General features: G+C 42.9%; 1 protein-coding gene across 2 annotated transcripts in view; it reads right to left on the bottom strand.

Moving 5' to 3' along the window:
* Positions 1-24065, bottom strand: part of LOC136644625 (interleukin-1 receptor type 1-like) — a 33564-nt gene extending 9499 nt beyond the window's left edge. The window contains exons 1-7 of one of the 2 annotated variants that reach the window (XM_066620645.1): positions 23538-24065; positions 15561-15627; positions 9584-9797; positions 6413-6590; positions 4133-4301; positions 1965-2030; positions 1740-1860 (exon numbers count right to left, since the gene is read on the bottom strand). In XM_066620645.1, coding sequence (XP_066476742.1) covers positions 1740-1860; positions 1965-2030; positions 4133-4301; positions 6413-6590; positions 9584-9797; positions 15561-15621 — 809 coding nt within the window. In that variant the 5' untranslated portion in view covers positions 15622-15627; positions 23538-24065. The remainder of the gene's footprint in view (positions 1-1739; positions 1861-1964; positions 2031-4132; positions 4302-6412; positions 6591-9583; positions 9798-15560; positions 15628-23537) is intronic. The other variant, XM_066620647.1, reaches the window with a different exon arrangement.
* Positions 24066-24963: the final 898 nt, after the last annotated feature.

Raw genomic sequence — 24963 nt, 5'->3', positions numbered from 1 at the left:
CCAGCAGATGTCACTTCTAATTCAAACAATTCACAAACTCTATGGTTACACACTCTATGGTTTTGAAATAAAGTTCTTCTGGTCTATAGTTCTTATACTCAAATTTCGTAAGCTATGTCATATCACATAAAAGAAAAATATAAACACCCTAGATATCGTAAATCAATGAAGTCAATAAAAAGTCATTAGTCAGTAGAAAAACATCCTAATAAAAGCACTTGGAGACCATTCGGCTGTTAAAAACTTTTAAAACAAATCTCATCTCCACGCCTGCTGCACACATTCTCAACATTCCATTCCTTCCAACAGATCAGATTTTCATCTCATTAAAATTGTTTCAAGATCCTTTAATTAGCAGTCTTATCTTGAATGTCCAAACAACTTCTATAAATCACAATATTTCTCCGCAACTTGCCAAAGTGAAAGTAATACATTTCAGGGGAATCGTCAGGCTTTGTCTCACCAGTGAAGACCTGAGCTAGATGTCTGTCCTTCTCTTCCGTCACTCAAGCTAAAGAGGGGTTCCCCAGCCTTCGCCAGAGATACCCCCCCAAAAGGAGCAACCTCCGAAGAGTTGTAGGTAATCTCTTGTTATCCCTTTGATCCAGGGAAGTTCTCGGCTGCAAGCTGTCAACAGCAGCTGGGTTTAAGTCTTCTGGTGCTTTCCCAAGGAGGGAAGTTCAGCCCACCATGTAAACTCCCCCACGTGATTCTCGCATCAGGGTCTTTTCTAAAGAATCCTCCCTTCTCATGAGATGACCAAAGTATTTCAGCTTCTGCATCTGTCCTTCCAATGAACAGTCAGGATTGACTTCCTGTAGGACTGACTGATTTGATCTCCTTGCATTCCAGGGGACTCTCATAAGTCTTCTCCATCACCATAATTCAAAAGCGTCTATTCTTTGGGGCTCAGCCAGCTCTCACAGCCATACATTACTACTGGAAAAACCAAAGCTTTGACTATACAGACCTTTGTCGACATAGTGATGTCTTGGTTTTTCATTACTGCTTGGTAAACATGGATAGGATTGTTGCTGGCACTGCCTCCTCTATGGCCCTTTTGTGGTTGACCCCACTCCTTCAGCAGTTATTTTGTGACAGTGCCCACCACCCCATCTCAGAATTCCTAGAGTGCCCACAAAGTTGGAGTACACCTGCTTTAGAAGGTTCTGGTAGATATGAACAGGTGCACGCACAGGTTTGGTTGGGTCTGTTGATGTTGGAAATCTTTGGAGCACTTTCACTATTAACTTGAGTGACTTATTTCCTAAATGAAAACATATTTGTTACATTTCAGAATTTAAGATCCATTACAACCAGTGTGCATTCTCCATTCTGACTCTAACCAAAATGCATCCAAGACAGAATCCTTTTCCTCTAAAGGGGTTTTCTTCTTCTTTTTCTAAAGGGGTCTCTTTGGGCAGACTAATTCCTGAAGCCACAGACAGCTGTGCCTAAGTCTTCAGAGCCATCTACACATTAAGGAACACGGACACTCTTCCATGAGCACAACTGTTCTTGTGCAAATGGAACACTGCAAACAACAATGTTAGGATCCAACACATTATTATCCTAATTAAGGAGCTGTATGTATGACTCTTACATATTACTATACCAACAAGTGATTGCATCTGAATGGGGTTTTTCAATGATCAGACATTACTTTCAATACCCCAATCCTTCAAAGCAACTCAAAAAGGACTGAATTCAAAGACCAAAGAAGTTGATTTAGTACTTACCTATATAAATGTGCCTTGTACAAACTGTTGAAATCCTCTGCGTGTGTACCATTGACCTCCCAGTATATAATCAAATCATCTACATATGTTGAGACATTGCAGTCCATCAAAACATGGGATCCTACAAATAAGAAATCATGATTATTTGGAAATGAGTATTGTATATAGGAAGTTTAGGAACCTTATTTTTGAGCTTTTAATATCAAAATAAGCATATTTACATACCAAGCTCTGCTTCAATTGAATGATTTCTTGGATAAGTTATGTTTGGCGGTATATTTGCATATGAAACTAACAAAAGAAAAAAAGAACAGGAACAAAGCATCATTCCATATTCTATTACACAATCACAGTTTCAGTTCTTGAAATGAATTATCTTGACTTGTGTATGTTATTGAACATTTATTTCATTACTATAAAATAAAGCAGTAGGTTGAATTCCTTTGGATGCATATCAAATTCAATTCAAAGCGTTTCCTGACTGAAATAAAATGTTTCCAACTCTGAGAATGTATTTACAATGTCTGGACATGTACTAATACTTTCTGCTCCCATTTCCTAAAATGGGTAATGATCATTTTTGTGCTATGGGGTCTACACAGATGCAAGAGCACAGGTTGCTGAACCACAGCTCAGCAGGGTCTTCCTCTTCACCCCTTCTGGGAAACAAAATGTGACTACAAAACAAAAGCCTAACTGTGAACTGCTTGTTAACTACAGTTCACAGTTAGGCTTTTGTTTTGTAGTCACATTTTGTTTGTTCTCCCTCAACCTGAAATCACAAACCCAGCTGTAACTGCAAAACTAGCTGCTTTGAATGCCCACTTGGGAGCATTATTGTACAATCTGTGCTCCCACTTGAGAGATAAAGCGGATTTAGAACATAAGAACATAAGAACATAAGAACAGCCCCACTGGATCAGGCCATAGGCCCATCTAGTCCAGCTTCCTGTATCTCACAGCGGCCCACCAAATGCCCCAGGGAGCACACCAGATAACAAGAGACCTCATCCTGGTGCTCTCCCCTACATCTGGCATTCTGACTTAACCCATTCCTAAAATCAGGAGGTTGCGCATACACATCATGGCTTGTACCCCATAATGGATTTTTCCTCCAGAAACTCGTCCAATCCCCTTTTAAAGGCGTCTAGGCTAGACGCCAGCACCACATCCTGTGGCAAGGAGTTCCACAGACCGACCACGCGCTGAGTAAAGAAATATTTTCTTTTGTCTGTCCTAACCCGCCCAACACTCAATTTTAGTGGATGTCCCCTGGTTCTGGTATTATGTGAGAGTGTAAAGAGCATCTCCCTATCCACTCTGTCCATCCCCTGCATAATTCTGTATGTCTCAATCATGTCCCCCCTCAAGCGTCTCTTTTCTAGGCTGAAGAGGCCCAAACGCCGTAGCCTTTCCTCATAAGGAAGGTGCCCCAGCCCCGTAATCATCATCATTTAAATTTGTAAATAAATAGATCCCAGGTTAGTGGATACTGTTCACATATAACAGTTTCAGCAATGTTTCACAGATTACTATCCATTAATCCACAGATTACTATCCATTAATATAGCACACTATGCTGAAGCTATTCCATGTTCTTGATGAGGAATGTGCTGCTAGATCAAATACTATGTTAAAGGTAGTGTTTTTCCCTGAATTACTTTCCCTTAGTGTCCTACTGTACTATGCCCTTACATTTAATTATGGACAGTATATACCTGTATGCCAGGCAGCACCATCCAAGCCAACCCTGCTTGCTCATATCAACTGATACGAGTATTGCAGGATGCACTTTTGTGCTGAGGATCCATATACGTCAAACCTCTTTTGAGGGAGCTGGGTTTGTACGTGATTTGTACCTGAGCTGCGTTTAGGCTGATGTTTACTCACTCCAAGGCCCCTTATCAAATGGAGCTGCATGATTCCATTTAGCCTTATTCTCTCGGAAAGCTGCAGCAAAGGCTGGTCTCCCTATGTCATTTAGAGGAAATATTTGTTAATAATTCCCCTGCACCAGCAGTCCTGGTAACAACTGGGCCAACAGGCAGAACATTGTTCATTCAGCCTGAAGGTACACTCTGCTTCAAAGATACTGCTGATGCAAATGTTTTGCATATTTATTAACAACACAGAATATTAATGTGTTCATGCCAAAAGGAAAACTTTTGGGTCCAACTCTCTAGAGTCTTCAATTGATTTAGAAACGGCATGGACATATAGGACTGTAACAAAATAATTGCAGCACATTTTTGCATTCAAGATGATCATTTTTACAAGATGTACTGAGGAGTTAATTGCATTATTAGTCAAGAAACATTCACCAATAACTACCTAAAGCATCAGCTACCAAAAACTCAGATGCCAAAAAGTAAATGCAAAAATTGTATACATACCAAAGAGAGTTAGATTAATGGCCCGTGAAACATTATATTGTTTTTCCATATAGGTAAATTGTGCTTGGCACAAATACATTCCTTTATCTTCCTCAGTTGTTTGGTTAATTACAAGGTACTTGTCATAAGAATGATATTTTTTATCTTCACGTAATCTGTGACTACACTCCTGAGTAAATATGAACAGAATAGTAGCACATTAATAACATTTGGTGGTTAGAAACACCAATAATAATAATAACAACAACAGCAACAATACAATAAAAGAAAAAAAATTATGATCAATGTCATTCAGACTCATCAGCTAAGGACAAATAGTGGGGTTTCCAAAGTAAGGTTTTATTTCTATTCATTACAGACAACTGGCAAAAGACAGCAACAGTAATTCTCAAGCTAAAACTAGAATTTTGCAGAGAGGCTCATTGCTCTCTCACACTATTTTAAGCCAAGAAAAACCCCTTCCAAATGTTTGCCCCAGCATGCCTTTTATCTGCCATTTGCCCACCTTCCGCTCTCATTTTTATCAAGTTGGGGAAGGGTAGCATCGCCAGGTTGGATACATCCAAAAACCTGAGATTTCTGAGATACAGCTGATTATGTCACACAACTGCCAAAAGCCTTACCAAAAAGAAAGAAAAAATATAAATTATCAGGCCATATTAAGAGAATGCAGCCCAGTGGCATCCCCAAAATAGCTTGAGATTAACCTTTGCTGCACATCTACCCATGGGGGGGGGGGGGGTCGGAAAGAAAGAAAACAGCATCATTTTGGGCAAGCTAGTAACCAACCAGGAGGAAAGAGAGTTCAGTTTAAAGCTGAATGTTCTTCTGAGCTGTTCCTGCCTAACAGACATGAACTTTAGGAAGTTAGTTTTGTTTTATTGCTTCTGACTCATGAACCAAGAAGTTTGGCAATGGCAACCCTACAGTTCCCAAGTTCATGCCTGCAATGCAGCCTGATCAGAAACCTCCATTTGCAGAAAGCGGTTAACTTTTAGAGTGAATTTTAGCCAAATTTCTTTCCATGCCTTTCCTCTCACAAACTTGATTCATTAAGGAAAGGAGATAAGCTGGGAGACAAGAGGGTTGGTAATGAAAAAGGAGCTCTCCCAGGTTAGATCTCTCTCTCTACTTGGAATTTTAAAAAAATATGCAAATTTTTTTTTCCAAAAAAGTCTTGGACTTGCATATCTACTATTATTATTAACATTACAATTATAGTTTTGGATCCTAAGATGCTCTTACAAAAGAAAAACTTCTACTTGGGCAGGAACTGGGTGATTTGTGCCAATTCCCCATTTCTGCTGTCTCTGGCCCCATGTGCCATCTTGAAGCAGATTTGCAGGGAGACCCAGGAGGCTAAAGAGGGAGACATTTTATTCCATTGGAATAATGGAAACTGATTCCATTCAAGGAAGAAAAATTAGTGTCCATGTGAATTGGGGAATTTGCATATTCTAGTTTTAGGTGTTCATAGTGTGCAGCTGTGAACTTTTGTCGTGTCCTGTCCTGCCCTCAAGTAGGAACCCACGAAGTACATATGGCAGGTAGCAAAGCAGGCTGGAGTTGCAGAAAGTCAAAAGCTTTGAGTGAGTAATTCAGCCAGAATGGAACAGAGATCTTAAATCACTCTAGTCAGACTAACTGCCCCCCCTTCCATTTCCCTGCCTGAAGAGCAGAGAGATATAATGAGACAGCTTCTTGCCTGGAGTCTTACACTACTACTCCATCATATGCCTCCTGGTCTGTTGCTGGCACAAAGACCAGGGTCCACAAAATTCTCAGTGTGAAAGAAACAAGCTTGAGCTCATAAAGAGCTGCTTCTAGGCTCTCTAGTTCTAGCAGACCCAGGCTCCAGCTGGGTCTCCAGTTAGCACAGAAATGGATCGGGGCTGGTCCTTCTAACCCAACCACTGCCCCTTCCAAACCCCTGAGGACAACTTTGATCACATTTTCCTTTTATTGTACAATCTGTGCTTTGTTTTCTATAATTCAATCTCTTATGGCCCTTTGTGAGGCAGGGGGAACATCCCTTCTGTTGTGCAGTCTGGTTTGATTCCTAGATTTTGGGGCGATAGAGGCACTCCAGTGTAAATTTTAAAAAGTAACCATAGTATTACAGGGCAAAATCCTTTGCAAAAATCTTAAGTATTCTTTAGAGTAAGCCAGTAGCTCTTACCAACACTGTTCAAAAATACATAACTTTCTCCCCCATAATTTCCATTTTACATAGAAAGCAGAATATGCATAGATTACTTTATGACACAGAGACATACCGACCCTATACCACTGTACACGACTTAGAGCCTTCGGATTTCCAAAATTATTCTCTATAGGACAAGTCAATTTTCTATTACTACGTAAAGGCACACGTTCAAGAAAAACAGTGTTTCGATTAAAGCATAAACCATCGTGGTTCTTGAAAATCTCAAGGCGCCTTGCAATTCTTTTTGAGCCACTGTAATGAGAAAAGAATTAACCATGTTTCAGTCAGTGACTATACACAGACACACAGACACACACAAATGAAACATAAAATGAACTGCTAATGGAGCAGAATCCAGAGCATTCTTTGGGCCAGCACAAGTCCCTTGTGTCGCAGATGTGCCGTAAGGCACATCTGTGATGACTTGGGATTCAGTGAAGCTGGCACAAGGACAAATACTGGCCCGGAGACCAAATCCAGCCTTCATACCACTTTGGGAAGTTAAGTTCACATCAGCCAAAGACGACTGACGCAGAGTGTCTGGGTACTGGCGTCGCTGGGGGTTGCTGCGGGTGCGGTCCGCACCGGGTGACGCACCAGGGGGGAGGACGCGCTAACTTCACGGCTTTTGGAGCTACCCCATTGTGCCATACACCATTGGATGTGGAATGTCCAGCGGAGTGCAATGCAAAAAAACAGAATTGAAATAGCTCCTTTCCTTCAAAAGTTATGGCCAAAAACCCAGAAAGAAAGAAAATGCATGGAGCCCTATGGAAGGTGAAAGTGAGCCATATCGTGTATTTACTCATGAGTAGGCATACTTGCCATAGTCTATCGGAAAGGGCAGGCTGAAAGGAATCCAATGACACCACAATGGTCCCGATCCAATGAATGCAGCCCCCAAAAACACAAGAAGGAGGTCCCTGCCTCCCTTCCAGCTGGTTCTATTGAGCCCTAAACGAAGCCATGTGGATGCGTTTATTCACGAGTAGGCAAACTTGCCTTCATCCAGGCAAAGACTGAGAGGACTCTGGGCAGGCTGAGAGGATTCCAAGGACGTCAGAACGGTCCTGATCCAATGAATGCAGCCCCCAAAAACACAAAAGGGAGAAGGAGGTCCCTCCCACCCAGCCCTATGGAAAGCGAAGCAGCCTCATGGTCGTGAGTAGGCAGACCAGCCTTGGCTGGTGGTCAGGCCAGGCAAAGGGGAATATGAGGACACCAGAATGGCCCCTATCTGATGGAACTGAAGCTCAACATATGTTCCAGAAGGCAGCCTCCCCCCCCCCCCCCCCACTAAAAAGGACAAAAGAGACTTGAATAGTAAGGGGAAAGTTTTCTATTTTGCACTTGCAAAGTCAGGTCAGTGTTTATACGGATATGCCTGAAATAGAAGAACTTTAAACTGGGCACTGGGGAGGGCTGGAAATCTCACTGATTCTTTTTTTTTTGGGGGGGGGGTGTTATTGCAAGCAGACTACAGAGTAAGCTCCATTGACCACTATGGGACTTACTTCAGAGTAGACATGCATAGGCTTGGGCTCACAGGCTGCAATCCTACCCACACTTTTCTGAGAGTAAGCCCCATTGACCACAATAGGACTTACTTCAGAGTAGATTCACTTGGTGGAACAGGACTGGCTCCCCCTTATTTCATTATTTCTTTTATTTTAAAGTAATTATTTATAATTATTTATTTTAATTTGCTTGATGATGTCACTTCTGGCCATGCCATCACTTCCAATGGGTCCTGGACAGATTGTCATTCTAAAAAGTGGGTCCCAGTGCTAAAAGTTTGAGAACTGCTGCAATAAGGTGTTAGTAAGTTGACACGGGGGTATGTGTGTGAGACTACAAGTTTTCAAAATCACTAAAATCAGAATTTGGAGGAATAAGACTATCATGTTATATATCAATCAATGCATAATTTCATGCAGAATGCAATGAAACAAGCCACATTGAAATATCTGAGTTCTAACAAAAGGTACAGCCAAAAAACCAGTGGGGGTGGGGCGATGGTACATCACCACACCCACCACTGGGGCGTTGCCCCACCCACTGCATGGGGTGATGCGCAGGCCTCCCGCACCGGGTGACGCAAATCCTAGATATGTCACTGTGTCTGGGAAGGTGGGGGAAGGCATTTTGGGGGTTGTTTGGGGACAGGGAAAATGGGAAGGTGAGATGGGGGTGGCACCAGCTTTTGGCAGTTAGGACAAATCCAAACTCCCCACCCAAGCAGCCCAGCATTACACCAAGCTGCTCAGATTTGTGCCAGCAATTCTGCTGGTGCAGACTGAAGTAGCGCCACTGAGGTGGCTGCCAAGCGACACAGGATAAGGGGAAATAAATCCCCTTTCTTGGAATTGCACAGGATGCATCTCAAACCCTGCGCCAGCCTGCCTGTGCCAGCACAGGATAGGATTGGGCTGTTAAGAGACTTATTTTCCTAAGCAACATACGCATAACTAGAGAGGTACTTTTGGGGGGGGGGGGTCAAGAGCATATACTTGATTTGGTGCAAGTTAAATGCATGTATGATGTGACTCCACTGCAGTTATTCTACGATCAGAAAACCTTTAGTGTAAGAGAAGAGGTAAAAGTGCTCACAATTCACTCATGCATCAGAAAGCATGGGGATTAAGAGTCCAATCCTGTGGTCGGTGGCACGACTCGGTGCCGCTGACCACAGTCGCAAACGTGCCATAAGGCATGTTTGCGGGGCTCACCACCGGGCTCCCGCCGGTGCTAGCCCAGCGCCTGCCAGTGCTGGACTAGCGCCGGGTGGTGGCCCAGGTTCTGCGGCTTGGCGGTCTCCCGGGCCGCAGGGCTGCAGAACAAGAGGCGGGGGCGTGGAAATGGGGGGAGGCGTTCCGGGGAGGGGGGAGGTCAGCGGGGGTGGGGAGGAGGCATGCCGGGGGTGTGGGCAGGAGGAGGATCCGTGGAGCTGAGCTCCGCAGGATCCAGGGCGCTCGTGGAGGGCTGCACGCCCTACATGAGCGCCTTTACTCGTGAGTAGCCCCATTGTGGAGCTACAGTGAGTAGCCCCATTGCGGGGCTGCTTACCTTACTCAGGGGAAGGGGACGAACATCCTGGCCTACCTGTTCCAGTGCAAGATAGGATTGCGCTGTAAGTTAAGGTGCACACCTTAGCAACCATGCCACGCAAACATGATTATCTTTAATCATTTTCAAAGAACTGCATTTTCAATTCATCAGGAATTTCAAACTTCAGACAAACGTACTTTACACTGCACTCATAAATTCCAGCATCTTCCATGCTTGTAGGGATAAACCAAAGGAACTCCCCTTGCTGATGGATCCTGGAGTAGTTACTGGTACTTATTGGTATAGTGCTACCATTTCTATACCAAGTCACATTGTTTGATTGTTTAGAAGCTCCTGGACAGCAGAGAGATCCAGGCTCACCTACAGTCATGAGGACAGGCATTTGTGAACCTAAAATTTAAGACAAAATGTAGATGATTACATTTTAACATTAAAATATCACAAATTATGTACTTCAAGGGTACGAACAGAAAAACGTCAATAAGTTAGCATATAGCAAGTTTGCCCTGAATTTAAGCAAGGCAGCAGAGGTTATTTCATTTGCTGTATTGTTCTTATTGGAAAAGTGCTGTTTACTCTTATGGCTACAAATCACAGTTTCCAAATATGCTGGCATTAACTAAGAGCTAGACGTTTTCAGTCATTCTGTCCGCTGGCTCCCCCATCATTTTCTATTGCTCTCAGCCTCATTTCAACCAACACCATCTTTGTTTCTTGCCTTCTGCAGTTATTTCAGCTGAAGCTGTAATTAGCTAGTATTATGAACTTGTCACACTAGTAACACTAGGGTCCATTATAAAGTGTTGGTTCCATTGTAAAACACTTGGGTCCATTATGGGTCGTCTACATAAACGTTCTTCTTTGACTCCAGTTGAATTCAAGCCAGAGGATGTGAGCCTTCTTCCTTTCCTGTCATTTACACTCCCCCTACAATCCAAATGTCATTCATTTGCCTGGCTGCTGCAACAGGATGTTCTTACTGGAGCCCCTGGGAGACTGTCTTTCTGCAGCCTGGAGCACCGCAACAATGTCCCAGGGACCAGGGCAGATAACTCTCAAGAGAGTCAGTTTTGGAATTCCATAAAATCATTAAGTTGGAAAGGACCTACAAAAGCACTGAGTCCAATCCCTTGACAATGAAGGCAGGGGATTTGGATGATGGCTTCATGAGTTACAAAAGGGTCCAAATACAGAACTGAAAACAAACACATAAGGTCTGCCAGTTCCAGTTCTGAATTGGGGAGTGAGGAGCAGTGGCGTAGCTAATGATTCTGTAGCCCGGTGCAAGCTCAAAAATGATGTCCCGGAAGTGATGTCACAACCAGGAGCGATGTCATACCTAGGCTTTTTAAAAAGTGAAAATCGGGGGGATGGGAACCTGCCTCCTCCCCCTGAAGCTCGCTATCCACTTGCTCTGCTGGCTCCCCCCAGCCAGTGGCATCATTAAGGCATCTATCTGCTATCTGGGGTCAAAGAAGATTTTCTAGTTCCCTCCCCCCCACAACAAAATCAAATTTAATGAAGTAAATAAATAATAAGTATGTCCCTTATTGGTCACACTGTGTTGGGGTAAAGAGGGATGGTTATTCTCCCCCTGCTAAATAAAAAAGGAGCACCACTTGAAAAAGTGCCTCTTTACCCAGTTAGCAAGAGTAACTGTATTATGATACATGGAAATGAGAGCTGACTCATATTCACACCTTATTGTTTCCTTGCTGTATTATAATAACATCTCATTGACTCTCAGAACAATTCTGATTGGCCAGAATCTCATTGGCCAGCTTTGAGTTAGGAAATCTATTTTTTGTTCCATAAGGCAGTTTTGTTTTCATTTTCTGGTTAATTGGCCATATAACATTTGATAGAATACAGATATTCCAATGAGGTTTGTTTCATTGCATTCAGCATTAAATTACCTTTCCAAAGATATGATGGTATTATTCATAAATACCAATTTTTTTCACAATTTTGGACACTAGTGTCAAGCTCAGCTTGTTGCCCCGCTAAAGCTTGTTGCCCGGTGCAACTGCTACCCCATGCACCCCCTTAGCTATGCCACTGGTGAGGAGTTTCCCTATTGGATACTGCACTTACCACTTGTGCTAAAATTTTCCAAAACAGCAACATACAGTGGAAGGAGAAAGCAATCTCAGTGCATAAGTGGCAGAGACTTGCTCCTATTACACAATTTGGCTTTTTATTAAAACATAAGGGAAAGCCAAAGCTGTGCCCCATTTGGTATCACACAGAATGCAAAAAACCTGCTCAATCTGATGTAACCAAGAGTGTAATTGAGGCGTAGCTCTAGCATGCTCCTGCTATAGGAGAAGGTGGTGTCATTTGCAGGAGTGTTCAGGTGCTCCTTCAAAACATTTTTCAAAATGACTTTAATTTAAAAAAGAATCCAGTTCAGCAAGAGACAAACTAAGAAATTTGCCAAGGGATATATATACATAAATATCTAAGCTAGGGGTTCTTAAGCTCTTTACAATTACATATCCTCAACAGATTGTCCAATTTGTCCCCTATCCCATCAATGGTCGCTGATTGGTTAGTGGCCTCACCACTTCAAGCTGTATAAAAAATGGTGAGATAGTTAATTTAACATTTTTTTTTAATTGTTCAGAGATAGACTCATATATCCCCATCATTTGGTTCCCACACCCCCAAGGGGTATGTTTACTCTCAGTTAAGAATCCGTGATCTGTTCTAGGCTATCATCTTTTCCCAGGGGCTGCCCAAGAACCAGTAGGCAGCTCATGTTATATTTAGACTACAAACTTCCAGGATTTACCTGGAAGTAAGTCCTCATGAACATAGTGGGATATACTTCTGAGTAAATATGTTTAGGCTAGCACACTTATTTTATATTTTTCTGGAATATTTCTTTAATTCTGTTTTTCAAATTTTGTACGTTTGTCTCAAAATTATTGAAAACCACTCTAAGAGTTTGGAATGAAATGAGCTACATCTTTAAATAAAATACAATACAATGAAATACAATACAGGAATAAGTAGCAGGAGAAGGAAACATTCTAATGAAGACATTAAAAGTTGATTTTTGTTGCTGTTGTTGGACAGTCTTAGTGGGACATGGTGGGGGGGCGGGTGTTATGATCAGCTCCTGAACATCAAAATTTTCACTACACCACTGGATGTAACCTCATAAGAATCTACAGCTAACACTGCCCAACCCCCCAAAAAAAAAATTCTAGTGCCTCGGAAGTTAGACCTATTCTTGGGTATATTTGGGATGCTGACTCAAAACATGGCATCGGTTTGGCTACATCAGCTCTAGTTATACACTCATAAAATAACAATATACAATTATATTTCTGCACATCAGCATATAAGGTGGCTATGCCCTATCTTCAAAACTAGAGTTGATATGGCAAAACTGATGCCATTTTTGGGATTAGCGCCCCAAATATATCCAAGAAGAGGTCTAATTTTTAAAGCACCAAAACATATGTTGGGTGGTGTAATCTAATTATCTGAAGGGAAATTAGGTTTCTCTTCAAGATCTCCCAAGACAGAGCTAATCAGAAGACCCTTAGCCTGTGAACTACAAAGCCTTCCTTGCAGCAGGAGTTTGTAAGGCTGTAAGGTATAAATTTCATCTTTATTGCATTGTTATGAAAGAAGATAATGAAGTTGTAAGCCAGAGGACTGATGCAGCTAACTCTTTTAAGAGGTTTGAGATAAGAGGAAAATTTTTCAGGGTGGTTTACAAATGCTTCTTATGCATTAGTATGAAACTCTCAAAAGCATTGTGGAAAACCTGAGGTAAAATTCCCCTCACCTACTTTAATATACAAACATAATGTGTTCACTGAAAAAAAAAACAAAAAAAAAAAAAAAACACCAGAACACTGGACTGGTGAACAAAATTCAAAGTGGAAGTTTGTTAAAAAAAAAAAAAAAAACCATAACTTTTTAAAAGATCTTTTGAAGAATAAATGCCCTTTTAAAATAACAGCTCTCAAAATAAGTTTATCACTCCCATCTCTCCCTTTGTGGAAAAGACTGGTAAAAAATATAACCTCTGTGATGTATTCGTTAGGAAAATGCACTGCTTCTTCTACTCATAAGCCTGCAGAAATACAACTGATTGCAGGTTTATCCAGACATCTGGACAACTGATTACAGGTTTATCCCTTTATCCAGACATCCAAAATCCGAACTATTCTGAAATCCAGACATTTTTGCTCAAGACTTTTTTTTCCATAATGTGAACACTAGAAAGTCTTGTGCTCATTCTTGGTCTTAGTATACTGCCAGTATAGGCTGTAAGTACAGGTGTAGAGCAACACCTGGAGTATTGCATCCAGTTCTGGTCGCCACATCTCAAAAAGGATATAGTGGAAATGGAAAAGGTGCAGAAGTGAACAAGCAAAATGATTACTGGGCTGGGACACCTTCCTTATGAGGAAAGGTTACAGCATTTGGGGCTTTTCAGTCTAGAAAAGAGGCACCAGAGGGGAACCATGATTGAGACATACAAAATTATGCAGGGGATGGATAGAGTGGATAGAGAGATGCACTTTTCCCTCTCACATAACACCAGAACCAGGGGACATCCACTAAAGTTGAGTGTTGGGAGAGTTAGGACAGACAAAAGAAAATATTTCTTTACCCAGCGTGTAATTAGACTGTGGAACTCCTTGCCACAGGAAGTAGTGATGGCATCTTGCCTAGATGCCTTTAGGAGGGGATTGGGCAAATTTCTGGAGGAAAAGTTCATCACAGGTTACAAGCCATGGTAGGTAAGTGCAAGCTCCTGGTTTTAGAGGTAGGCTGCCTCTGATTGCCAGATGCAGGGGAGGGCACCAGAATGCAAGTTGTGTCTGTTGTCTTGTGTGCTCCCTGAAGCATTTGGTGGGCCACTGCGAGATATAGGAAGCTGGACTAGATGAGCCTTTGGCCTGATCCAGTGGGGCTCTTCTTATGTTCTTAAGTTCTATTCTCTGTTCTGTAGGTTGCACTTGTACAGACACTGCTGAAAAATATCAGACCAGCAGACACCTGTACGGGCAACAGTGAAAAGAAAAGAGGAAGCATTTCTCACTGTATTTAAGCAATTATTCCAAAATTCAAACAAATCCAAAATCTAGACACCTTCCTGCTCCAAGAAGTCCAGATAAGGGATACTTAACTCGTATTAGCAAGATGACAATTATGCACATTAATCACTCAACACCAACATGGCTTGCAAGTGAATATGTATACAAGTAATTCACTACACAGCAGCTACTAGAGAGACACCTTTCAATCTCCCACATAAACTGTCAGTTCACACATCCAGAGAATAATAAAAATCAAATGGCATTCAAGTGCAGCCTATTTATTCACAGATTTTTTACCTGTGGATTTGTCTCAACAAGAATGGGGTGGGGGAACAGCAAAGAGGCTGAAGAGGGGAAGGGGGGCCGAAAATCTCTGTAGCCAGAACACGTGCAGCAAGGTGGAGCACGCTCGCTCGATCCATTCTCTCACTCATACAGGGGCAGGTGTGGTAGCCACAGAGGGGATTGCTTTAAAAAACCCAGGGAGTGTTTGCCAAATTCCCCCCCCCATTGAGATGGTGCAGGCAATCACCGACACAAGCAACCCCCCCCCCATGGTGCAGGCTATCACAGACACGAGCAAGCCTTCCCACCAAGCTAAGCATGAGATTTAGCCTACAATGCTCTCCACACTTTCCCCATTGACTACAATGGGGCTTACTTCGGAGTAGAAATGCATAGGTTTAGACTCTTAAAAGATCAGCATCCCATGTGAAAGAAGCTGGCAACGGGGAGGGTTGAGTACGGAGTGGAGGGAAGGGGATTGATAACAGCTGCCTTAGTTTCCTTCCATCAGGAAGTGTCAGGCTGCAGTGTATTTGCGTAACTCTATGGAATTTAGCACAACGCATTTTTTGTTAATCGCGCCGAGTCACGGAACGGAATTAACGCAGATAAATAGGCTCCACCTGTACACGCTTGTGAGAACTGAAGAAAACAAACCAACTCCTTATGTGAAATTGGTTTGCGGTCATATATAATTGTGCAGTGGTGGGAAGGGAAAGAGATTAAATGTAGGATCATGATGATATTCACAGCGATGTAGGTAATAAACTAAACAAGTTATTAAGAAGCACATTAAACTTACAGCAGTTGACTGTAGAATAAACCAGAGAGATCCAGCAAGTGAACCGCAACACACTAACCATCTTCTCCTGGTAAAGGAACAAAAACGTATTCAGGTGAGCATTGTCTTTTTAAGAGATCTTTACTACAGTGAACAACTTCAGAAACTTCCATCCACTGGCATGTGGAGGGCTTAAATGAGAGCAGCCCCCACCCCGGCAAACTGGTTTTTCCTAGCCACATACCTATCAACTGTTTGTGGTCTGGAAGGGAAAACAAAGTAAAGCATCTCTATCCATCTGGTATTTGTGTGGTGAAGTCAACAAAATGTTGCTCTAAGAACTGAGCAGTCCCATGATCAAATTCCCCTACAACCATGAAAACCGCTACGTGACCCTGGATCAGTCGCTGTTACAAATTTAACTTCCCTGGAAATTATGAGGCCACTAGGGAAACACACACACCACAAATAACAAACTTTGATTATTTTTCCAAAGACGTGCTATCTCATTGTTCATATCAGATTTAAATCACTGCATTATTTTAAGGACATGAAATGCATTGTGTATAACCTAGTTGTGGTTTACATAACCATTATATATAACTATTGTGGTTATATATATAACCATTGTGGTTTACATAACCATTATATATAACTATGCAATTGGACAGTTTAGTATACTTAGGAAATTTATAAGGCTTCGGTACTGACCTGCTCTACAGACCCACACACCATTGAGGGGGCATGGGGAGGAGATGGGGTAAGGGTGAGTAGGGATGAGTGGATCAGGCCCAAGAGGGGGCTGGATCTGCAGCGCTGGTACACACCAAATCCTGAGGTTCTTCCAGAGGCTGATCCACCTGCATAGATCAATGCAGACTTGTGCCAGCGATATTGTTGCTGCAGGTCCAAGTGAACCCATTGCAGCTGCTGAGTCTTACCCCAAGGCAAGAGGACAAATGTCCCTTACATTGAAAAGACTTCCAGCAGCCAAAAAACCCTGCATGTAGCATAGCGCACAGTGGCACCACTGTGGGGGGGGGGGGAATTTAGGTTAGATTGGGCTGTATACATTTCTTCAGAAACAGGAAGATAGCCCCATCACATCCTTGGCTATTGGCAAAAGTGAAAGAAAAGGTTCCCCCTGGGAAGCTGTAGTATAAGTTATTACAAACAAAGATTGTAGGCACAGATTGATCCTGGTTTGGAGGGATTTGTTAAAATAAAATTTCTCGGTTTGGACTCCACAAGAAGCTATGGTTTAATAAATCAGGAAGCCAATGAATTTCACTGGGCAAGCTCAAAGGACGGATCATCCATATCTCAAACCACCTGCTTTGAACATAGAAGGACCCAGGTCAAAACTGTGACATGTCCAGGTAGGAAGATCCCCACTAGAAATCATGGAAAGGCTCTGCTAGGCATTCTAGGGTAGACAATACTGAGCTAGGACTGCCTCAGCATAAGGTAGCTTCCTACATTCAAGTATGGTGAGAGCAAAAGACACAGTTTATTCACAATCTGGCAAATGATGACTTGTTGGATCACCCAAACTAGGGTACTGAGCCTGGAGGATATCTAATTAGGAGTTCTTAAGAACTCAGATGTAAAATTGTTCATCTCCTAACAAAAGTACTCAAGCGTGTTACTAAACGGCATCATCACCTAAGGGTAGGGAAGCAGTCAATGCAATGCTGTTGAGAGGGGATTGAAAGCAGAAGAATTACCAAATTATGAACCTGTTGGCTTTTCCCAAGCACATTCACATAGAGGTACTGAATTGAAAATTGGTTGTCCTGGGTGATGATAATTTGGTTGTTTTACATTGAACCTTTTGCCATTTTTAACACTTCTTGTATTTTTATTAAATGATAATGCTTACAACCCTTAACACTGGCCAAAAAAGGGGGGGGACCCTCCTGATTGACCTGGAGGTTAATGTTTGAGTAGTAATGCATTTTTGAGACTTTGAAGGGGAATGCTGCAGCACGATGTTTCAAATTGACTAAACTTGTCCATGCATGAGCATTTTACAGAGCACACAAGTTGCATCGAAAAATAAACCTTTCACATTTTTTGTTAGGGTTTACATTACATGGCACAGCAGTCCAACTTTGACTTTTTAAAAACTGCCCAAAAGTGCTAGGTCAGAACATATTGTTCACAGAACACAACTCATCATTTTTGTTTATTCTTTTATGATTTCTATGAACTACATTATTGTGTAATAACTTCTATGACTTGCACAATAAATGTATTCCTCTACATTCACTGTATCAATCATCAATGTGCAAGATTGTTATATGTGTTGTACGTTATATGTAGAGCCTCTGGCTTAACACACCAGGCAGCTTAAAGAAGGATTTGATTAATAGTTCTACTGATATGTTGTTTACAGTGCACTTACTCTGACAGTATTTACAAAAAGGTTGTGAAGTACAGAATTTTAAAAAATTAATGAATAAAATTACATCTTATGATCATTTACTATATTTTTTAATAGAGGCTGTACAGTTCTTAGGTAATAATTACTGATAGGTTATTTTTCAGGATCTGGCCTCCGGTAAAATCAGACAAAATTATAGTCAGACACCTCCCATGCTGGGGAAACCTCTGTGAGGTTCCCCGGCACTATAAACTGTGCTTCCAGTGAACCGGAAGCACAGATTCCGCCCCTGCTGGGAGCCTCAGAGAGGCTTCCGCGGGGTCCCAGTGGCCGGCGCCTGGGGCATTTGCCCCAGGGCAGTCAATGGCAGGCACGCAACTGTCCCCATTTATCCAAGGGTCATAGAAAATTCCATGATTTTATGAGATCGACTTATACTCAGGTGTCTGCGGTAATAAAAACATATTATTGCACACAGCATGCTAGACACTGTGAATAGAATGAAACAGTCCCTGCACAATGTAAAGGCAACTTGTTGGCAAAAAACAACAACACCATATCTTATCAATTGTGTAGGACACATAACTGGCTTTCCCTTTACAAAACTTCAAACGAGTGGCTGGAAAACGACAACATGTCTACCTCTACACATTTAAGGGAGTGTTCCAGTATGAGCGAGCTCCTTCCCAATTGACCAGACCTGTGGCGAGGTGAAACCATCATTCCATAGTAGTGAACATGCTTTGCTAGCAGATAATCCTAAATTTGGTCCAGCACTATGCGTTAAAAGTAAGCAGTACTAGGCTAGAAGCAGGGCCTCTGAGAAGAATTTTATCAGGGGGTACGAAGTTTCTTTTGAGACCCTTTGCAAGGAGGGAGGGGTGAAACAGTGCGGGGCAGGGTGGAGACGGGCGAGCAGAATAGGGGCAGGTTGGGGCTAAACAGGGTAGGGGGAGGGTAGAGACAGCTGGAAAACTCTTTGGAGCCCAGGTCTACCAACCCATGTGGTATAAGTAGTGACCCCAGCATCCCCAGTCATGGTAGTATTCTCAGCATCCCGTGCAGGCAGCAAGTCAGAGTAGACAGGAAAATGTAAGATCCCAGGAAATTTCTGGGCCCCCTCCTTTGGCTCCTGGGCCCCCCTTTTGACCCTGGGCTCAGGTAAAAATTACCCCCTTTACCCCCTCTCCTAGGCCCTGACTGAGTGAATTAGAAATGGAAAAGATCTTTTTAAAATGATATGCTAAAAAAATAAAACAATGGATCTGGCTCGTTTTTATTGTAATTTTTGACTTTTATGAAAATTAAGTGGACATGAAAGAATCTGAAAGACAGACTCCCACCACAACCTGAATAAAGGTTATGACTCAGCTCAGGTGCTGAGTATCATTTTTTTTCACCATGCCACTGCTGCAGTTGTCCTGCTGGTGACCGCTTTTTGGTGCTAATGAGACCACAATGTGTAGGCAGCCAAAACTGCAGGTCAGTGCTCAGGCTCCCTTCAGTGGCAAGGATCTTTCCCACACAGGCCCTGCAAAGCCACTATTATGCATGGGGGCTGCTTCACAAGGGACAGTGTCTCCCTATCACTGCTGATTCAAGGCATCTTGAAACAGGCTCGTGGAATCCAGTTGTCAACTTTTGTTTGTTTGTTTATTATTTAGGCTTTGAAGCTCTGCACATGGGGGTTTTGAATCTTCAAAATCCACATCCGTATAAAATTCTAACATGAAAAACATTTCTGTTCCGCCTTAAAATCAAGCAGAATTGGAGACCAATCCTATCTGAGCCTTGTGCTGCCAGAACGTGTTTCAGCAACCCAAGGCCCTTTACAGTTGCATGAAAACCGGGCCACTATCACGTACTTCCAGATCACTGCTGCAAGCAGCGAGAAGAGCAGTGTGGCTATGGTTCCTGGATGCTCTTCTGCTCATGGTAAGGTGGTGACAGAGGTGTGTTGTGGGCAGGGAAGAGTGGGTAGGGGATGTTTCAGGGCCAGGAGGAGGGAGGACAGCCTGCAGAGGAGTCCTGGTGCCCAGGGCCTCTGAGAGGAATTTTATCAGGGGGTACAAAGTTTTTGGGGCACCCCTTTGCAAAGGGGGTGAAACAGAGTGGGGGAGGGTGGTGATGAGCAAGCAGAATGGAGGCAGGGAGGGGCGAAACAGGGTGGGGGATAGGGGGAGACAGCTGGAAGTGTTTGGAGCCCAGGTCTACCCATCCATGTGGCATCGGTAGCTAGGTACTGTAATACGGAAAAGCAAACACACTTCTAAGTCTCTCTAAAATCTTTCAAAAATAGAAAATCATGCAGAAAATTAGCATCATCATATTGAGGCTCAAACTAGAATGGAAAGTGTCCTATGCGTGCCAGAACTTAGTTCTGAAGCAGCTGTAGTCCCTGAGCTCCTACACACTCCTTCATGCTAAGCGGATCCACAAGCCAAAGAGCTATTGTAGCAGGCCAGTTTCCTTCCAGATTTGACACTGTTAAGGAGTGTCATGTATGCATTCCTTGGCCCAGCATATATGGCTTGCCTGTAGCTGCAGTAGCTGCAGCCACACACTCTTGGTAGTATCCCCAGCATCCCATGCAGACAATAAATCTGAGTAGATAGGAAAATGTAACATTCCAGGAAATTTCTGGGCCCCTTCCTTTGGCTTCTGGGCCCGGGTACAAATTACCCCCTTTACCCTCCTCCCCTAGGCCCTGGCTAGAAGGACCAAAGGTCTTTCTCAGCAGTTCCACATGTGCACATACCCATACCATACTACCAATGTCAAAAGAAAATCTGCCACTAGTGCCTTTACTGTAGCCTGATCACAATGAACAACAGCTCACTATACTCCATTTTCCTTGCAGAAAAAGAGATTTTTTTTTTTAAAGAAAACTTGTGTTGAATAGGTATGGAAAGGTAAGAAGCTTTTCTTCAGCTTATGCGCACACGGCTTACACTCTTCCAAACTTGGCTGGTCAAAGCAAGGCTGGAAAAATCTCAGCTAGGAATATTGACATTTGGTTCCCATCCAAAGAAAGCATACTGCCTGAAAACATAATGCTAGCTCTTGAAATTTATATCTGGCACTGGGGATTTCAAAATGTTTTTTTTCCCAGGTCACTATTTCTACCCAACAGGCTTCTCTGAAATTGCTAAACATTTTGTGTCTCTCATAAGATCCATGTTGCTTCCCTTTTCAGAATGTTCTGATATCCTCCATACAATCTAGCCTACAGCAGAACATAAATTTTTTTCCTAATATATGTTAGTTCTCACTTCCACTCAAGTTTGTTCTTTCCCTATGACAATATTTACACCATGTACATCAGTGCTGAAGTAACTAAAGAGTCTGTTTTGCATTTTAAAAAAAAAAATATGATCCCTTTTCTCTGATGTTTCTGGGGCCTCTAAATGATGATCCTCACCAAATCAGGCAGATTTCCAGGGTTCAAAAACCTTTTTTACAAACTGCCCTGTGTTGTTTATACATTTACCAAATTTTCCTGCTAAATCTCAAGTTTACAAGACTTTGTTTGTCAGAAGTTCATTGACTTGAGAAAGGCACTCATCTAATTAATCATAGTTTGGTAACAAAGTTCTTTTCTCACACTAATGCACTACATATTTAGAGTTCATCAGGCCAATTATGAGGCCCAGTTTCTTTCCACACTTAATGCCTCCCAGCAGCCTAGCTCACCCATGTTTGTCGGATAGAACACAGCGGCACTTCTGCATATAGAATGCATGGACCTAATACTGCACTTCTAATTCTTGACAAAACCAAGAAAAACTTCTGCACATGTAGATGCCACAAACCAATCTAATATGTGTCCAGAAATTATATAGCAAGGTCCACAAGACCCACATACACATTACATAAGCTCATCAAAACTGCAAGTCACAGCTGCCCTAATGTACATGAGGTAACAAATGCAAGAGGGATTGAGACTTCAAGAAAATTATTATCAACTGCTTAATGTGAAAACATAAGTATGTATCATCACTATAAATCTACCCAATCAACACTGGGGCAGGAAAAAATGCAACTTCATTGTTAAATATGACTAAATTTCTGATCATTTATAAGCTTTAAACGCAGGATCAAAATAAGTTACTAAATCTTTATGACAGCTAGTACTAAGGCTGCCACCTAAAGGCAAAAATTGTTCAATTTCCATTTCCTCGCTTTCGGATATTTCAGGATATTTCAGTTTTCCATGTATTTTTGGTTTTGCACTTAACAAAAAGGCATTCTTTTCCAGCTACTAAATCACACCTATAGAGCCTGTTCTAGTTTCTTATTGGAACAGATATTCCAATGAAGCTGTAATAAGTGAAATCCCAAATGTCTCTAAGAAAACTGTTCAAGTACCCAAATTAGAGTTTATAAACCTAGGAGAATGAAATACTGTGTATATTGTGGGAGAGGGGTTGTTTCCAAATGAAATCCTCAAAATAATGGGGTCAGGCAGACTTAAGGAAAGTCGTTTCAGGGCCAGAGATAGAGCAGCATCAAACAGGTAGGTGTGGCACAGAATTTTTATAGTAGTTGACCACTGAAAAGAATCTGAAAACCAGAGTTAGAGTAATTGACAAGGGTAAACCAGGAAGCATCTAACTGTCTTGGGAAATTTAAATTAAGGATTCAACCAAACTGGAAATCAAACAGATTTCAAAAACTGTTCACTCAAACTTTTGTTAAATACTGCTTGTAAACTGTTGTAAGAGTGAAAGGTAAGGAAGATTAATTTAAGTAAAAACATTTGTTTATTTCTAGAATTATTCTTGTGCTCCAACTGTCCCATTTGCCAAGGATAGTAACTACTGTTTGTTTCCTGTCTCCAGGAAGTTGCTGTCTCTATTTTGTTCCTTTGTTTGAAATGTTCACATTGAGCATAAAGTGGAGAAGTCAAAGAACTTCACAAAGTTCACACAGACAATGATCCCCACAGCATTTAAGGATAGCGGCTAAGGAGGCATCACAAAGAGTATGAGCCGGACAGTCTGACCCACCCCCTGGAATTTTGAACAGTGCTGCAAAGATTTGGGGAAATGCCTTCTGATGTACTAGCATCCCAGGCTGTACATTGTACCTGGATACAATACAATCCTCTGTGAAATTAAACATACAGAATTCCCCCCTTAAATTAATGTAATGCACTAAAACAGTGATTCTCAAACTTTTTAGCACCAGGTTCTCCTTTTTAGAATGACAATCTGTCAGGATCCACAGGAAGTGATATCATTAACCTGGAGAGGATGTCATGGCTGAAAGTGACATTATCAAGCAAGAAAATTTTTAACAGCAGGCATGAAAAGTCAAATCAATCCATCCATCAATCGAGTAAAAAGTTTACAATAAGTTAAAATTTTATTTACAGTAAAGAAGAACCCACCTAACCCTCCCAAGCAGTTGCTGATCTGTTTAAAAAAAATTCTCCAAACATCCCAGTCTGCAATGCTATCACACTTACCAAGGAGTATGCCCTAATGGTTCAAAGCATATACATAGTAGCCCAGATCTGTAACATTTCCCCAAATGCAGTGACATGCCACAGTAGCATCAATTCTAATATATGAAAAATAAAATACACACTGAAATGAATAGGGACCCACCTGAAATGGGGACCTAGTGGATCCTGACCCACAGTTTGAGAAACGCGGCACTATGGGAACGAAGCGTCAGACTATACATCTCAAAGGTAATCAGTGAAGCCACTCTTCTGGTCAGCCAGATACACCCACCTGCTTCAGGAAGCCGGGGTAGAAACAGGAGGGCGAGAGGTGGCGCCAAAGGGTCGTCCCAGCAAACTGTCCCCAGGCAAAGGGCCTGGCACGCAGGAGTGGCTGTCTCTAATGTCCTCTACGAGTTGTTGAAAGAGAGAGAGAGACTAACACCTGGCTTCACCTGTTGGTTTGGCGCCTGCGGTGGATCTGGGCTTGGGAGAGAGGGCGCCAGAAGGGAGGGAGCTGCAGCTATTGCGCCTCCCCCGCAGAAAGGCTCCTGCGGGACATTCCTGAGGGTCTGAAGCCAACGTGGTGAGGGGAGCCCCGCAGCGCGCCCTCTGCACTCGGGCTCAAGCTGGAGGAGGAGGCACAGAACGCGGTCCAGGGCTGCGTCATCCCATGCCGGGAACAGGCACGGCCGCCTCCTTTTCCTCCCCCCACAGCTCCAGCAGCCTCGCGCTCCCGTCCCGCGCCTGGCAGGGGAAGGCGGGGAAGAGCCCGCTCGCTCCTCCCAGCGCGCTCCGGCTCCTCACCTGAGCCCACAGCGCCGGCAGCCTCTCCAGAGGCGCAGCTCCGCCTCGCTCCCACGCCAAGCCGGAGCCCGGGGACTTTGAGGGCGGGGAGGACGTGCGAGGCACCAGCCTCCGCTCCACGGGCTGAGACTTGCTGCGCTGTGCAGCATCACGATCGCCGGGCACTTTCCTCGAAAGCACGTCCAGTTCCACTGATGCCCCTGAACAGAGGAGTTCATATACATGCTGTCTAGAGCAGCGGGGCCCCAACTGGGAAGTGTGGCTCCCTGGGCAACTGTGGAAACCAGCCAGGGCAGAAGGGGATCCTGGTGAAGCGCCCCATCCCAAGTATAGGACTGGAGCCCTAATGGGGACCTGTGGCCAATGGCTCAGTAGGTCAAGGGAGCCACCAGTCAAAAAAGTTTGGGAATCAATATTCTATACTATACGTAGTGTTTCTCAAAGGTGGGTCGGGACCCACTAGGTGGGTCAAAAGCCTATTTCAGGTGGGTCCCCATTCATTTCAATATTTTATTTTTCATAGGTTAGACTTGATGCTACCATGGGATGTGACTGCATTTAGGGAAGTGTTACAGAATCTGTACTTTTAACAAGCTACTTATGTATATTCCAGCCTTTTTCAACCACTGTGCAGTGACACATTAGTGTGCCACAAGTGGTCCACAGGTATGCCTCAGGAATTTGGGGCAAGGTCATTTATTAGTAAGGCCAATGGGCAATGTGAGCCCCCACTGGCAGCATGGTGTGCCTTGTCAATTGGTAAAAACCTGACAGTGTGCCTT

The sequence above is a fragment of the Tiliqua scincoides genome, chromosome 3 (genome assembly GCF_035046505.1).
Source record: "Tiliqua scincoides isolate rTilSci1 chromosome 3, rTilSci1.hap2, whole genome shotgun sequence".
Taxonomy (NCBI): domain Eukaryota; kingdom Metazoa; phylum Chordata; class Lepidosauria; order Squamata; family Scincidae; genus Tiliqua; species Tiliqua scincoides.
This window is presented reverse-complemented; position numbering and strand designations above follow the sequence as displayed.